Genomic DNA, 16937 nt, shown 5'->3' with positions numbered 1-16937 from the left:
GAGGTTGGGGCACTTACAGCACCTTGAATTTCCTGCTCTCATCCTGGGTCTGTCTGCATGGGATCTGCACACAGTTTTGTCTCCGGCTACTCTGAGGAGCAGGGCTGGAGCGTCCTGATGCTAGGGATGCCAACAAAGATGTGGCAAAAGGCAGGGGGTGAAGCCCATGTACAATGCAGGGGCTGAGACTTGGAGATGGCATAGCTGGGAGCAGCTGAGCTTAAGGGAAGGCCATAGGTGCAGGGCCCATCAGTCCCCTGAGCTGGGGCAGCATGGGAGCACATAACCCCCCCGCCCCCGCCATATAGCCATGTGCCAGGGGCTTGCAATTAGTCTGCGACTTGATGCCGCAGAGACCATCCCACCCCCACCACTAGTGGCCTGCACCCTCAGCCATTGTCCCCAGCGAGGAGGTGGCAAGCAAGGGGCCGCCCAGCCCTTTGTGGGGAGGACCCATTTAGTCGGGCTGTGGCAGGTGAGCACGGAGCTCCCCCCAGGAATTTTTGGCTGCGATTAGCACCCTAGAAATCTGAGGGCTACGTCTCTGCCCTGGGCACTGTCCCCCACTGTGTCATGCAACGGCTGAGATCCTGCAGGAGAGGTGGAGAATCCAGCCCCTGCTGGCAGGGGAGGGAGCATCAGTGCCCTGATGTCACTGCAGCGATGGGGACCCCCCATGGAACAACTACTGGGTCTGAGGGAAGATTGAGGGATGCAAAGGGGCAGGAGGGACACCTGAGTGAGGTGAGGGTCTGGGAGAGGAGCAGGCAACCTCAACCAGGAGGAGAGGAGCCTTTCACAGGGCATGGGACCTCTCTGGGGAGCACGGGCTCCAAGGAACCCACTGCCCCATGAACACTGCACCCCTCAGGAGATACCATTAGGCTTCAGCACTGGCTATGGGGAATCCCATCTAGAGCCAACTAGTGTCTGGTCAAAGCCCAGGGCTGGCACTACCCTGTACCACAGAGCTGCTGATGGAACTCCCTCCAGTACTGCAGGGTCCCCCTGCCCTGGGCCAGCAGCACAGCCCGCACCGAGTCACCTACCAGCCAGTGCCGTGGACTGGGAAAAGCAGTGCCTGCTGGCAGCAGCCGCTGCGCACCAGGAAAGGAGCAGGCTAAAAGCATGTGTATACACCCACTCCACTCCACGGGCCAACACCCCGAGGCGACTCCCTCTACAACAAGCCCCACTCCATCAGCTCCACCATAGAAAAAATACTTTCAATTACAAAATAGGGTGTGGGGCAGAGGCCTGCAGCGGCATGAGCTACAGCGGGTTCACTCAGGAGGTGCCGACACATTCTGGGAAGATGCAATGCAGAGCCCTTCCACCGACAGACTCTGCAGCTCCAGGATATTTAAAACTGAATCTTGCCCCATCACGCTGACTCTGGGACAGGCCCGCAGGAGGGCTCCAACAGGGGCATTGCCTGTTCTCTGCCCCCAAGGGAAACCACGCGTTCTGGCTGGTATGAAGGTGCTAACCTGGCAACAGATCAAGACTTCAGATGACCATTCTGAGCCCTCTGGAAATGCCAGCCCCCAGCAGATGCAGCTTGGCCACGAGCAGATAAAGGTGAAGTTCAGCCCTGCTGGGGTGTACAAGTCCCGGCAGTACCTGGTTCTGAGGGCAGAGCTCCAGCAGACAGAGGAACAGCAGGGACATGGTTTGCAGACACTGGGCTCAGCACTGAGCTCGGGTTTGCCCAGGCCCCTCCCCTGGGTCCTCTCTCCAACTCAAGGGCTCCAAGCTCCTACTTCTGGATGTCTCCCACTCCCCGAGCGCACTTTTTGTGGTACTTCATCCTCGTCTCCTGCATGAAGTTCTTGAAGGCTGGCTCTTCATGGCGCTCTTCAGTGACTAGGGAGAAAAGGAAAAGGTCACAATTCATTCCAGCTCCCACGTGGCTTCAGTGCCTGCAATTATGGTGCTGGGCATGGATCAGAGCACTGTGGGAAACCTCCACACCAGACTCCTCCTGGCAAATCTTTTCAGACCATTCAAGCCCAGGAGGCCAGAGAGAAGTGAAGAGGGGAAGGGTAGAGGCAGATTTCAACAGAAATGGGAAGAGCTCATGGGTTGTTCAAAGGCCAAAGAACCCAAGCAATGACTCAGATCAGCACACAAGAGCAGCACGCAAGCAGGGCATGTCTCTAGTAATCTATCCTGGCACCAGCATTCACTTAGGGATGCCACAACCCTGACTGCTCTGTTCAACAGCTCCCATGGTCCCATCTTCAAGGAACCCATCCAATCCCTTTAGGACCTGGCTGTGCTCTGCTTCTACAGCCGCCTGCCCAAGGAGTTCCATAGGTCAACTGCAGGCTGCCCAGGAACATCCATCCTTTGGCTGGCTTTAAACCTGGCAGCATCCTTGTGCCCCAAACTCAGCTCATCACATAAAAGCCAGCAGATGCAGACTAAATGAGGCCCAGGAGAAGGGTCCCGACACCCAACGGGGACTGGGTTAGGATCACCTAGACTGAGAATTCACTGCCCAAAATAGATGTTCTGGAGATTAGGCCTATGCGCAGAGAGGACTAGCTAGCGCACTTATTGCCCCTTTCTGGATCCTCAGATTGACAGGGACGCCAAGACGGACTGAAAGGAACCTGCTCCACCAGCAAACACTCAGCCACGCATCACTGTGCCTCAGCCCCCGATTTCACTGCGACTCGTTTCAAGACCCACCTTGACCAGACCTGCAGACAAGCCTCCTTCCCTTCCTTCTCACACCCACCACACTCAAATCGTTCCCACAGAAACATGGCTGAATGGTCCCATCTGATGCTGATCTGCTGCAGACAATGCTGTCTGCCTCCCTCTTGTCCCTGCCTCGCCTTTGTCCAACCACCCTCTTGACTAAACTGATGCTCTGAACCTCAGCTCCTCACCTCGCTTTGTCCTGCAGCCCTGGCTCACATCTCTCCCCAAAGACTCAATGCTGCAAGGGCTCCTCTAGGTCTGCAGCAAAGCTGGGCTGGCAAGGTCCTCACCAGATCATCTCATCTAGCCCCCTGCTCAAGACAGAATCTATGGGGGCAGCCCCGTGCAACACCTGCTCACAAGCAGCTTCATCGCTCGCCCCAGCTCCAAGCCTTCCTTACCCTGATGGTCGATGTCATCGGTATCGCTGTCCTCCTCTTCATCATCCAACGTTCCCCTTGTCAGGATCAAATCGGAGGGGCCCATTGCAGACGTGTCAGCGGGACCTGCAGACCAACAGAAGCAGCTTCAGCTGACCCACTTGTGCTGAGCAGGAGCCAGTTCCCTCAGATCTTCCCCATCTAAGCACCTGCCCCTGGTGACAGAGACTGGAGCTCACAGGCAGTCTGCAACACACTGCCATCCCGGGCACCAAGCGAGAGCCACATCAGCGATATAAATGTCACCCTCCCCAAAACCTTCCAGGGAGTGGCTCTCTAGTATAGCCACACTCTCATAAATACCCCAAACCTTGCAGATGGTGCCCAGGTCTGGTCCCCACACCCCAGAAGGAGATGGAAGAACTAGAGAAGGTGCAGGGAAGGGCAGAGAGTGATCAGTGGCACAGAGAAGCTTCCATACACACAGAGACTAAAGAGGCCTGGGTCAGTTTAGACATGGGGGGATCATCATAAAGCTTTCCAAAATACTAAATGGCAAAGAGTCAGCAGGGATTTATTACTGACTCTCTCTCAATACATGAGCTAAGGGCTGCGATGTGAAACTAGCAGGTAGTAACAAAGGAAGTTCTTTTTTACGCAGCATGGAATTAAAAGCGGCTGTCCAACCTCTCCTCAAACCTCCAGTGATGGAGGGTCCCCACTTCCCTGGCATCTGTTCCACTGCCTCACAGCTCAGTGAGGACTTTTCCCTGATCTCCAACTTAAACCTACTTTGCTGCAACTTCCAGCTATTGCTCTGTGTCCTCCTCTCTGCAGCGAGAGAACGAGGGAAATCCCTCTTCTCCCTGGCAGCCCTTTGGGGATTTGCAGACTACTGTCATGGTCCATCTTATGCGCCTTTTTCACGAGCTGAACAAGCCCAGCTCCTTCAGCCTCTCCTCCAGGACTTGTCTTCCAAGCCCTGGATTATCTTTGTTGCCTCTTCTGGCCCCTCTCTGACTTCTCCACATCCTTTTTGAAGCGTAAAAGCTGACAACCAGATTAAAAAATGAGATTGGGTCAATTTTTGGAGGAAAGGGGCATTCATTTCTATCTAGCATGGGAGTGAGGGGCACAGCCTCTGAATTAGACCTTTTAGACCTTAAATACTGGAGGGTGCAAGTGAGAGAGGAACAGTGGAAAAAAACCCTGCTCAGACCCAGATCGCTCTCCCATCCAGCCTCCGCTCTCTGTCGCCATGTGACACACGAGACTGGGCAAGATGGACCTAGGTGTGACCCAGTGAGTGGCAGTTCTTATCTAGACACCAACACTTCCTCTTCCCCAGCCTTTCAGTAGGGCTGATGTGCCAGACATGAGCCCAGCCTGCTCCATGGGGGTGTGGATCCCACTCATCCTAACTCGAGATGAAGCTGCTTTTCCATGTGTGTTGCAGTTTCCCAGAGCATTTTCACCAGATGCTCCCCACCCAGGTGACACCAATCAGCCTCCAAGCGCTTCTTGTACCTGCGAGTGAGGTGCTCTCCACTGACACTGGGCCCATGTCTTTTCGCAAACGTTCCAGCTGCTCCTTCTGCTGCTTGCTCTGGGCTTTCTCCTATACGCATAGAACCATTGTCATGCGATTAATGCAAACACCCACCATAGGTCTCACAATGCCTCTAACACACAAGCAAATCACCATCCCATGCTCAAGGAGTTCCCTCCCATCACTCTCCTTAGGGAAAAGCCCAGGTCTTCAAGAGAAGACACTAGAGGTCAAAAGACACTAGAGGTCTTTCAAGAGAAGACTGGACAGTCACCTGGCTGGGGTCACCTGACCTCAGATGTCTTTCCTATTCATGTAGAGGGCTGGACCTGATGATCCTTCGGGGTCCCTTCCAGCCCTATGACTCTAGGTCTACAGGAAGGCCTTATGCCCTGACTGAGGGTTACCCGCCACTTCCAGACTGAGGAATTCCCATCCTTCTCCCCCCCAGCTGAATACAGCTGGAGGGAGCAATGCACAGTGCCTGGAGAAAGGTGTCTCTTGGGTGGCCAGGACCCAAAGCATAAAGAGGGACAATCCATTCCATGTCAACAGAGCAGAGCAACTTCACCGAGTCCCTCTGGGGCCAACAGAAGTAGAGCTGGGCTCAAGGGACTTGGAACACTTGAACTGCCTGCAATTCCCTCCTGCCACAAGTCAAGTCAAGTCAGTCCTGAGGCCATTGTGACCACTGGGGCACCTCAGATGCTGTAACAACCCTCCTTTGCTATGAGCTGAGTTGCTTTGCATCACTGGTGATTCTTTGAGCAGAATAACCTGGTGGCGTCCATTTCCTCTCCAGGTATGGTTGGTTGCTGGCTCGCAGAAAGCTCATCCACCCTTTGACAGGTCTTGTCTTTAGTCCTGCTGGGTGTCCACACACACTCCTCACTCAGGCTAGACCAGGTGGGGTCACCAGCAACCTGACCATGGAACAGGCTGTACTGCTTTACGTGGTACCAGAAAACAGACCAACAGAAGCCAGGCCTGCCACAAGCTGGGCCAATCCTGGGTTTGGAGAGCAGCCAGAGGATGCTGCAGGGTCACAAACATCATCTTATGCTCAGGGGCATTTGAGTGCACTGTACTCCATAAGGTAGGTGGGGAAAGGCAAGCCAGAGAGACCAGCTACTCTGAGGTAGTAGATTCCCTCAGGGAGCACGCAACCAGGTTTTGTGATCGCCCAATGTTATGGCTAGTGGGGCAGGTGACCCCCTACCTGCCTGGCAATCAGTCCCTGCACACATCCCTGCACACTACAAGGAGACACTCAAGGAGTACAAGCAGAAGCAGGCAGCTTGGAGGAGGAGGCAGCTGTGGAACCCTGCAGGCTCAGGCTAGAGAGCAAACCCTGCACGTGCCACAGGAGACCGGCAGGTGTTTCCGTCTCCGTTACGCGGGTCACAGGCCTGAATGTTCCATCTCAGCTGTTGCCTTTACTAACCCCTTGAGTACGCTGAGCTGCTGTGCAGGGACCCACCGCAAGCTCTAGCCAGTCCCTCTGGAAAGCTGCAGACACAGTTTCCCTCCCTCCTTGGGCCTCAGTGACTAGAACTCCAGGTGCCACCTCCCTAGAATGACTGTTTTCAACAGTGCTCCCAACTATACAGCTGGTCCAAGAAAAGGCACTGCAAAAATGTCCTGCCTCTGCCTTCTGTGTAACTTCAAGACACTCTGTCCAAGCCCTTCTGCCTGCAATTCCTAGTACTGCACCATTTGGAAGGTGGTTTGTACAAAAGACGGAGCACAAAGTGAGCATGTACCAGACAAAACCCAGGCAGGGAGAGGCAGAAGGTGGGTCCCAGGAAAGGGTTTTTACCCCAAGGATTGGTAGGTTAAACAGTTACCGCAGCAGTGAATGGCAAGATGGGTGCCTGTGAATTCACAACCAGTCTGAGGCCCTATAAGAACATCCCAGTTTGCTCTAAGAAACTGAGGCTCTAGGAAAGGGATGGAATGGGTGAGGTGGTGCTCCAACTACAGCATAAAACAGTGAATATGGACAAATCTTTACCAGCTTTTTCCTCAGACGCTCGTATTCTGGACGATATTCCCTGAAAAGAGAAACATTCCATGTGTTTACTCAAATAACCGCTACCAAACCCTCTGGAAACAGTTCTAGTAATGCAATGTTTAAATAATACTTCACATCATAGATGCAGATGGGGTAAATTATCAGTTAACCATAAGACCCTTCTAATGAGTGAGCAAACAGGCTTTGCAACATGCCCTGCTCAAGGAATGGTGAAGCAGGAGATAGCGGGCTTAGCTTACTATTTAAGGCCTGTAGTGCCTGGGCATTAGACTACTCTACATTTCTGAAAGAATTAGCATTCATTTAATTGTATGCAAACCATATTTGCTGTTAAGTAATTGAAGAAAATTCAGTACGGTTTGTGCCATGGGGCATGGTTTGTTGATTATGCACAAACACGATTTGGAACTTGCAAAGAGCAATATGGCAAACACTGAAAGGAAAAGTGTGAAGATGCTAATGTCTCTCTGGATCTCAGCTGAGTGAAATGTGCTGGAAAAGGTGGAGAATGGAGAGACTGATTTTTGGCCCCTCAGGTGCCACTAAGTCTTAGACTGCCCAACAAAGGAAAAGAACAAGGAGATCTGGATGGGTCCTGCAATAGGCTTGTGCAGCTTGTCCAGCTTGTGGCAGGCAATAGGTTGAAAAAGCAAGAGGCCTTGAAGGAGAAAAAGAAAGGAACATGGGGTATAACTATGCATCTTGAAAAGGTGAGCACGGTGCCCCCCAATGAAGGACGACCAGTTGCAGGCTGGTTTTAACCATTCACTGAAAGGCAGGTGCCCATAAAAGAAGTGACATCATTAGCTATCTAGAGACATAAGGGGGAGGGGGGGGGCTTTCAGAGAGAAGGATTCTTTGCTTGTGTTAGCAATTCATGTTGGAGCAACAGCAGCACAAGCACCCAAATTCCCAGCTTTGAATGATCTTGAGATGTTTCGTATTTGCACTGTGTTGCAATTAGCCACAGACCGGCCTATTGACTTTGGCCTTAACAGTTTTCAGCTGACATAATGGCAAGACTAGCAAACACGAGCAGGTTTTGTGGCATGACACCTTGGGACTGTGTGGAAGCCAAAGCTGCTGTGAAAAGTGGCTGGCTCCCAGTTCATTAGCGTTTCAACACACCATGATACATCTTAGTGCCTTGCAGACTTCCAGAGAGAGATCCAAGGCCTGGGTTTAACCCAGAAAGCTGCCAAAAAGTCCATTCCAGTGGAGAGGAGTGCCCAGGGCAGTGGTGAATCTCCTTCACTAGAGGTTTTGAAAGGAGGTTGGATCAGCACTGGGCAGGGATAACTTAGGAACAGCCTTTCTGCATGGGGTTATATCAGGTGGCCTTTGAGGTCTATTCCAACACCATGGCAGCTTGACAGTTGAACAGCTACAATCAGCACAGGGGATGGGACTGGAGAACATAGTCCCCCCGTCCGTCACAGTCCAGCCCCGTGAGCCTTCTGGGCACAATGCAAGACTAGTTTACCCTGTGGCACCAGTGGAAGAGGTGGGCTGAAGGGTCTTGCTTCAGATATCTGATGCAATTTATGCGATATGACCAATATCTGAATCCAGCTGGACAGCAAAGGGTCAGCGTTCCTTTAAATCAAAGGAGGCGGTATATGAATCAGTAATGCAACAGTGTTCTGGGCCCCAAGATATCCCATGGGAGACTGCCTCCTTACCTCTCGTATTCCTCTACAGCTTTGGAGACTTGCACGAAAAATTCATCCAGGCCCGTTCCCAGCACAGCAGAAACACCCACCACCTGCAGGAAACACAAGGAGACTCCCACAGGTCATACTGAGTTGCACAGAACCTCAGAGAGGAGATAAAAATGGAGATCCCTGTCAGAAACCGCAGAAACAACAGGACTGGACAGGGCTAACTGAGCCAGGTCCAGTGCTGTGTGTGTTTACAGTGGTACTCAGTAAGTAAAGGAAGCCCCAAAATACCATTTCCAACCCTCACTTACAGCTGCAAGGGGAAACATAATTAGTGAGCACCTCCTGAGACCTGCCGATACCAATGTCATTCACATCAACATGTCAAGGCCCCAGACACATCACTACAGTCTGACTCAGCAATGCTGCTGTTACCTATTCCCTCTCTTCCCTGTGAACCGTTGCTGCTTGTCATGCCCACCGATTCTGCCTGATTATCAGACAAGCCAGTCATTTGGGCGAGGATGGGGGCCTTACTATACACTTTCCTAGTGCTTATAAAGAGGAGGGAGAGAGACTATTTTCTGTGGCTGTAGAGGACAGAGCTAGAGGGCAGCCCTCAAGTTGTTCCCCTCCCCCCAGTGTGATATGGGCAAAGTCCTTCTGCCACTGCTCTGCAGACTGGATCTAGCCTGCAGGCTATAGGCTCCCAAGCCCTGCTCTATAGCTACAAGATCATGGGCATTTCCTGATAAGCAGGATGCTCGTTCCTGGTGTTGCTAAGCTTGGATTGATCTTCCAAAGAGGTAGGGAAGGGATCTTCTTTGGATAACAGGTGTATGGGATTTGATATTCTTTAAGCCTGTCCCCAAACTCATCTACTCCAGCAAACTGTACAGAACTGAACTGAACCGAACCTGTTAGGATAGAAGGCATTTAAAAACAGACCCCGAAGACACCTTTTTCTCCTGTTACACTGCTTTCTTAAAGTCTAATTTATTTCACCCTTTCCTTTCTTCTGGTGATTTATTCCCATAAATTTAAATTGCTCTATCTGCCATCATACCCTCCAGCACCCTGCCCTGGCTAGCATAAAGTAACTTTGAATAAGTACGTTCCCTTTGCTTTCTGAAGAATGGCACGGAGAAGTTGGCCCCCTCCATAACTCATTGTCCAGCGCTCAACCAAGGGATTCAGAGATGAGAGCTGTGAAGAGACCCCTCTGTGGGGACAGTGAGCGAGGACGGATGCTTACCTTAAGTGAGCTGTAAAACTCATCCAACACCAGACTCATGGAACGTGTCAGGTTACTGACGTATGTGGTCTCTTGATTCAGGGCATCCTGGAAGGTCTCAAAATCTTGCATCCATTCTACTGCAAAACTGTGATCAATGATATCTGTCTAGAAGGAGTAAAGAGAAGCTTCAGAGGTGGATTAGCCTGGGCACTTTGCAGAACCTGAACAGAGAAGACTCAAATAAAGGCTTTTTTTATTATACCCCTGTTACCAACTGCTCACAACCATCCACAACAGTCAGTGGTCTGAAGCCAGGTTTCCTGCACTCTGTTCATCCTGTTTGAATTCAAGGAAGATCAGAGAAGCCTGACACCCCCCCAATTTCAAGGTGCATTCAGAGATCAAGGGAGTAGGACTGCCAGAACCCACCACCTGACCCATGTGGAAGCACTCCTATGCTGGTGTGGTGCCCCAACACTGCTCTGCCTGTATAATCATATTATAGGCCTAGGCATGCACAGTCACCACACCTTGAATTTTCCTCATCAGAAATAAGCCTTCTATTCATAGGCCCCAAGGACAGAAGGAACCATGAGATCTGGCCTCTCAAATAACACATGCCACCCATAAAAGCAAATCTTTCAGGAAGGCATCAAACCAAGATGTGAAAATATCAACCAGATGAGATTACACCCAACAGCTGGTGAAATGTTCCAACAGCTAAATCACCCATATTGGTAAAAATCTAATTTCTAACTCAAATCTGCCTGGTGTTCCAGGCACTTGATCTTGCTCTGCTTCTATGCTGGATTAAGATCCCTTTAGTACCCAGTATTCACTCCCCCATGCAATAGGATCCCTGCTGAAAGATGAATGTAGTGCTGTGAAACAAGCAGAGCCAGAATCTTTTCCAGCTAGAGCACAGACAAGACAGAGGTTCTACCTACCTTGTTCATAGCCACAATAAAAGGCAGTTTGGTTTTGTACAGGATACTGAAAGGAGAGGAAAAACATATCAAAGACCATCGAGCTACAATCGAGCTACAGATTTGGGCACAGCGTTAAGTGCAAGGCAGGCAGACCTGCACACAAAACAGAGCCCGGGAACAATGACTTCTGAAGGATCCCTTCTGACTCAGCTAGAGAAGCAGATCTCTTTCAACCAGACTGCGTGTCAAGAACACAGCTCAAAGTCAAACTGCTGAGCACCAAAATGTAGAAAGAGACATTTTAAGCATGTGTCTACAGAACAGAGCCTGCCCTCTGCATGCATGACTGAGGTTGATTAGTACTTTCCTGTGATTTCAGTGCTGACTTTTTTGCTAGTTTGCATTTTTTTTATAAGTCATTTAGACTTGGACCTCAGGTAGGCTGTGGTGGCATCTGTGGAATGAGCTGTGATTTCCAGCCACTCAAGAGACCTACAGATCCAATCCATGGATTATTTTAGATAGAAAATACTGGGACAGGTCAGCTCTCACTTGGGAGGAGAGAACCTGCTGCACTGGGTCAGGCCAGCAGAAAACCCTGGCCCTGGATCAAGTCTAACAAGAACTGAACTGGGAACTTCAGTGGTGCAAGAACCCTGGAGTAGCAGATGTGGGGCAGTTTGCCCTTGCACGGGTTTTATCTGAAAGAACCAGGGTGAAAAGGATGACAGATGGTGTTGGCATTGCATCATTTTTTTGGGGAAGATGCCCAGAGCAACTCTGATGGACTGGGGCAAGAATATACTAAACTTGACCAAGACAAGTATGCTCCCTCACTTCTTGGCAGATGGCAGCAGTGTGGAAGAGACGAAGTTTTGAGCAGACGTGTGCTGGGTTGCCAGGACCCCAGTTTCTTACCTGCATGCATACAGCATGTTGGACATGAAGGTGATTGGGCTGGTACTGCGAGATGTGTCCATTACATAAACGACAACTGAAGGGAAGGAGGAAGCCTGAGGGCAAAGGACAAAACAAGTTCTAGTTCAGCAGGGCATGACATCCCACAGCCCCATGCCCAAGCGCACACACTCTCAGGCTGTGCACAGTGCACTTACCAGTGCCTCAGTGATGATGGTGCCAGAGGCTGACCAGGTGAACACCTCTATCTGCCCTGGTGTATCAATAAGGACATACCTGGGAAGATGGCAACCCCACCAAAACAAAGGATGAATTAGTGGAGAGCATCAGGTCGTGCCAGGGAGGTTAGAACAGCGAGAGCACAAGCAATGTTGCTACAGATCCACAGAGGAGTTCTGATATATGGGAAGGTTCTGAAGGTGTTAGCAAAAGGTACTCATTATTCTCTATGGATTTGTATGAAAGCCAAAGCCATTGCTCGCAGTCTACCAGAGCTAAGACCGTAAGCTCTTCAGCACAGGAACTGAACTCTGTGTACTTACACAGCAGCTAGAAGGATGAAGGTGTAATAAAAGTGAAGTAAGGCAACACTAGATTCAATTAGAACTCCTCTGCCCCACCATCCCTCTGCACACAAGTGTTAGAAATAAACCAGAATGCTGGTTTAACTGCTCATCAAATCCTCCATTAAATGTATAACTAACACAGAGCACAGAGAAAGCCAACTGGCATGTAGCACACAATGTCTGCTCACACTTGAGACTGCTACTGCATTCTCTCAGGCACACAGTGTGTGCGCCCAGGAGAACGAGACTTTGAATTATTCCCTTTTGATGAACTGAAACTTGTGACTATGCTTCAACCTGTAACTCTTGTGGAATTCACACACTTAAGTAACAAATAGCGCCTGCATCTAAATATGCTCAAATCACTTCCAAAGTGCAGAACTCTGCTCACAGAAAGTTCCTATGTGGGAACTCTTCCAAGTAGCTTTCCCTCAAGGGGCATCAGGATAGCGTGTTTTTTTCAGAATTTACTTACTTGGATGTGTTCTGTCGTTTTTCAATAAACTTCATTACCTGGTCAGAAAAAAAAGGAATCTATAAGAGGTCTTTGGTAAAAGGCAAAGCAACTCTTTACTAACAGATAAACTATGCTGACTAAATTAAAATCATGTAACTACATATGTGCATAAAATGAATATTCATGGTAATCTTTAAGCATTCATTACCAGAAAAGCTCAAAATAAAGAATATTGATCTGCATGACTTTAAGAACTGAGATTTCACAGGTTATTTTGGCTGGAGGAACCTTAAGGAAAATGTCCAGAAATGTCCTTTAACTGTCATTCTTAACCAAATTTAACAGCTATTGAAAAATTGCTTTCACTCTTTAAAAGAAGTTCTAGCACAACCTGACAGCAATCCCAACAATCTGTTTCCTGGGTAAAGTTCTCCCTCCTGCTTAAGCCAGGATACCACAGCAGCTCCATGTTCCAAGCAGAGCTCAGTTGGGCTCTACTGGTTTACACCTTTCCAGCACACATTCCTCAGGGTTTTGCTCTCAATTCACTGGGCCAGATTCCAGCTTAGCTTTTCTCACACAGTTCATAGTAACATGGTTTGGTACCGCAGGCTGCACTCACTCAGCCTCAGAACAGAGCTCACTTCTCTTCCTAGGAAGATCTGAGCTTGAACTAATAAGTTCCCTGCTCCAACAGTGGCAGGGCACTGGCAGCATCTGCATGTCCCTTGCTTTTTACCTGTCCAGGGTGAGTTTAGTTTTCATTACATGCTTCAAGGCTGTGATTTGTGACAGAGATTTGAGCAGACAAGTTTGAGGACTCTAGGGAAATGGTTACTTACCTGCAAAATCAGGGGACAGGAACAGATTCCTCAGAGGCCCCTTCCAGCCCCATATTTCTCTTTATGGCAACTCCTAATCCCCCAAGAGAGAATCGCCCTCTGACTTCCACACATGGAAAATAGCGAGACCAACTGGTAAAAGCCGTGCTGTCTCATAGCAACAAGCAGCCTGGCCTCATATGGAAAGCTCAGTACCTGATCAAATCTTGTGGCAAAGAGATTGAGAGAGGTCACAATTCCACCGTTTGGGCCCAGTCCATATCTGGACATGCTGTTAAGGAAGAAGATGGTTGTAGATGTTAATAGGCTTGGTTTCCAAACCTGGAAGTTCTTGGACTTTGAAAGTCCAAGACAATGTTGGTCACCTTCCAACAACAAAACAAAGCCTCTCTGCCTTGGAGACCTAGCAGCCTAGGTCCCAAGTGATGCAAAGCCATCAGTGTAAAGGGACAGGGCCACTATGCGACCTCACGCCCATACCGGAGGAGAACAGGGGCACTGCACTACATGCTTCACTGAGGCCCTCATAGTGAGGGAGGGAGGAAGGGAAGGAGTTGGGCAGAACTAGGGCACTGCCCAGCTGAAGCAATGTGGGGGGCCTACAACATGCAACTGCAGGGCCCAGTTGGGGAGCAGGTCGGAACCATGGGCAGCTTGTCTGGGGAGTGGGCTGGTTCCCTGCCACTGCACACACTTTGGGGGGGGGGGGGGGGGGAGGGGGATGTGTCTCCGTTTTTGCATGGGGTGGGGGCAGGTGCAGTCTGCCTGCTGCAGGCTCACAGCTCCCTGCCCTGCTGCCCTCCCCTGGGGTCTCTGTGAGCCAGTGGGCAGGACCCAGCGTGGTAGGGCAGAGAAGGGGACTAGGTGCCACTGCCAGGGGCCCTATGCCACCAGGGGAAGGCGCCTCCTGCCCACCTGGCACCAGCCAGGGTGGCAGCACAGAGTTGTGCTTCCTGCTGCTGGATGGTCAGGGGGCGCTTCGCCACGGTGGCGCGGGGCTCCTGGCGGCAGCACTGCGTTTCTCCTCCTTGCTCTGCTGGCAGCCCATCAGCCCCCCTCCCCACCCCACAGGCTCTGCTCTGGCAATACTGCCTATGGGGGAGAGGAAGCTGGGCTCCATGCTCTGCTCTGGCTGCTACCTCCCACGGCAGCTGAGGCTTGGCCACTACTGGGGGAAAGATAGAGGGCTGTGGACCCGAGTACCTGGCCCCACAGCCCTGGCAGGTGGGGACCCCCTTTGGCAGGGCTGGGGGGGTGGGGACACAGGGGCATCAGCAGGACCAGGGGGCTGTGGGTTTAGTGAGGGGCACTGGCATAGCAGAGCTGCTCAGCACCACAAAGTGTTGGGGGGGGGGGGGGGGGGGCAGTGCAGTGCCCTAGCGAGCAAAGGGGGCAGGAAGAATTCTGATTTTAAATGACAAAAAACACAAAATCAAATGCCAAAATATGTAGGTATTTAGAATGTATTTTATTAATGATGATTGGAGGCACTGGTAGGCTTCCAAATTGCTTTAAAATTGTAAATCTCTCAATAAACCATTGTGTTCAGCTGATACCTCTATATATAGTGGCATTTCATTTTAATTGCAGAAAAAGCCCATGGGGGGGGGGGGGTTAATAAGAGAATTTGCCATTTTTAAATAGAGAAAACCACGATCCCTGCTTATGACAACTTAGCTCATTTATGGGGTAGAGAATTGTGCTTAGGTAACAGTTACAGAAGGCTCCTGGGTGGCAGCTCCTACTACACACGTACGTTTGTCTGTACCTTCTCCAAGAAAAACACAACCAGCCAAAGCAAAGGTCTCTCTCTCTTTCTTCAAACCTGCTCCCAGCTGAAATCCTTTGATCAACCCCAACCCACAGGCCTCAAGTCCGCCCAGGAGAGCAGCTCAGCATGCAGCCTTAGACCAAAAAAAGGATACTGCTTCATGACTTCTTTATATTTTACTGTATCTCTGATATCTAGGAAAAGAAAGTGATGCACGTGACCACTCTACTAACCGAATACGTTCTTATTACAAAAGAAAGAGGAGGGATTCAATTACCCCCTCCCTGGCTCGGTGCAGGGACCTAGCAGCAGTGACAGGAGTCTCACGGCAGACTATGTCAGTTCACCTATGTTAGCTGTCCCAGTACACTTGTAAAACCCACCCCACTGCGCAGAACAGACTTCCAAATTCCCATGCCTGCTAATCTACTCTTGGCTTTTAGGATGGTTAAGGCTAAATATGGTAAAAAAAGGCAGTTATTTGCCTCGCAGGGGCCAGCACTCTGGAGCCCTGTCAAACAATAACTATCTTCCATTACTTTTGCCTGTTCATTTTGCTGCAAAATCCTTTCCTCCTACCCCTCACCCAGCATTACACGTTTGTTTGCTACCCTGCTCCCACCCTTACTGCCAAGGAAGACAGGCTGATAGAGGCTCAGCTCTGGGGAGACACCTAAAAGCACCGGGCCTCTCCAGCTCCACGAGAGTACGCCTGAGGAACAGCGAGGTACGTGTAGGGTCTTCTATGATTTCCAAGCTTTGATTTCTCCAAAATGCTTTTTTTCCCTAAGCTAGTGAAATATGCGACACTTTAATCTCGGGGATCTGTGTGCTGACAGGTGGCCATGGAGAGGGTCTGAGCCCAAAACCGACCTGCTGAAGTGGCTGTAGCCCCCGCCCCCGCGTGTGCATGTCTCATCTCCACCCTGAGGCAGGGAACGGGTGAAAGCCGAAGAGGGGGCGAACACAAGGCTCAGAAGCGCAGTCGTTTCCGTAACAGCATCGCGCTGGCACCCAACCCTTCCCGACGCTAGAGGAAACGACCCAGTGCGCTGCCTCACGGCCGCCTGTCCCCCGCTGACAGAACAAGAAGATTTGGGGATTATCAGGCAACGAGAGCCTCATACCCCAGTTTCAAATCGTAGCAAAGAGCACACGATTCCCGAGTCCCCCTCAACCGGGGAGGTGCACCCAGACGCGCACCTGGGCGTCCTGGCTCGCTCCGCTACCACGGCTCCCTCGACACGGGAAGCGCCGCCGTGCGGGGGGAGGCTGCGAGCCGCGGCTGGGATGGCCCATCGCTCCGTGCTCTATGGAGACGCCCGTTTCTGCCGACACCGCACGCAGCTCCCCCAGCCCCCCCGCGCGACTCACCGATGTTGGCGGGGAAGGGCAGCTCGTGCACGGCGGGGTCCAGGTTGATGACGTAGGGGGGCGCGCCTTGGCCGTGCAGGTGCGCGACGAGCCGCTGGGGCGAGATGGCACGAGACGGGGGATGAGGCAGACGGACAACAAGCACCCCCCGCCCCTTCCCGTCCCGCCCCAGCCAGGTCCCCCCCGGACCTGCCCCTCCCAGCCAGCCGGGCGGGTGCGGCCCCCACCTGCACGAGCGTGGTCTTGCCGGAGCCGGCCATGCCCAGCACCAGCACGCACACCGGGGGCTCCGGGCCACCTGCCGCCACTTCCCCCACTGCTGCTGCCGCCGCCATCTTGCCAACCACTTCCGCTTCCGGGTAACAGAGCGCTTCCGGGGAGCCGAGCTGCCCGCTGAGAAAAGACAGGAAGTCTCCTGGGCCCGCCCAGTGCTGGCGCTGTGTATTTGCGTCACAGTCCCCGGGAGCCAATCATTGACGGGCGCTTTAGGTAGCTGCGGGCCGATC

At 51.5% G+C, this 16937-nt stretch overlaps 1 protein-coding gene across 2 annotated transcripts; it reads right to left on the bottom strand.

Moving 5' to 3' along the window:
* Positions 1-1205: 1205 nt before the first annotated feature.
* GPN1 (GPN-loop GTPase 1) lies at positions 1206-16809 on the bottom strand. 2 transcript variants are annotated; one of them, XM_006273589.4, is made up of 14 exons: positions 16659-16809; positions 16432-16525; positions 15212-15251; positions 13482-13548; positions 12463-12500; positions 11619-11697; positions 11422-11516; positions 10522-10567; positions 9593-9739; positions 8359-8441; positions 6656-6695; positions 4620-4710; positions 3114-3218; positions 1206-1866 (listed from the first exon to the last, which is right to left on the bottom strand). In XM_006273589.4, the coding sequence occupies exons 1-14, from the start codon at positions 16764-16766 to the stop codon at positions 1760-1762; spliced, it is 1140 nt and encodes a 379-aa protein (XP_006273651.1). In that variant the 5' UTR covers positions 16767-16809; the 3' UTR covers positions 1206-1759. The 2 variants fall into 2 exon arrangements, with proteins under 2 accessions (XP_006273651.1, XP_019342629.1); XM_019487084.2 differs by lacking the exons at positions 15212-15251; positions 16659-16809 and having other exon boundaries at positions 13482-13557; positions 16432-16509.
* Positions 16810-16937: the final 128 nt, after the last annotated feature.

Source organism: Alligator mississippiensis, chromosome 1, assembly GCF_030867095.1.
Source record: "Alligator mississippiensis isolate rAllMis1 chromosome 1, rAllMis1, whole genome shotgun sequence".
In the NCBI taxonomy this organism is placed as follows: Eukaryota; Metazoa; Chordata; order Crocodylia; family Alligatoridae; genus Alligator; species Alligator mississippiensis.
Note: the sequence above shows the minus strand (reverse complement) of the source record. Positions and strands in the feature narration are given on the sequence as shown.

Bases quoted from the DNA above. Each gene is read 5' to 3' on its own strand.
- GPN1 (XM_006273589.4), bottom strand. From the start codon at position 16,766: ATGGCGGCGGCAGCAGCAGTGGGGGAAGTGGCGGCAGGTGGCCCGGAG. The intron at 8,442-9,592 runs GTAAGCATCCGT...TGTTTCCTGCAG, and splicing joins AGTTTTACAGCTCACTTAAG to GTGGTGGGTGTTTCTGCTGT. The intron at 1,867-3,113 runs GTAAGGAAGGCT...TTTTCTCCCTAG, and splicing joins CGATGACATCGACCATCAGG to TCACTGAAGAGCGCCATGAA.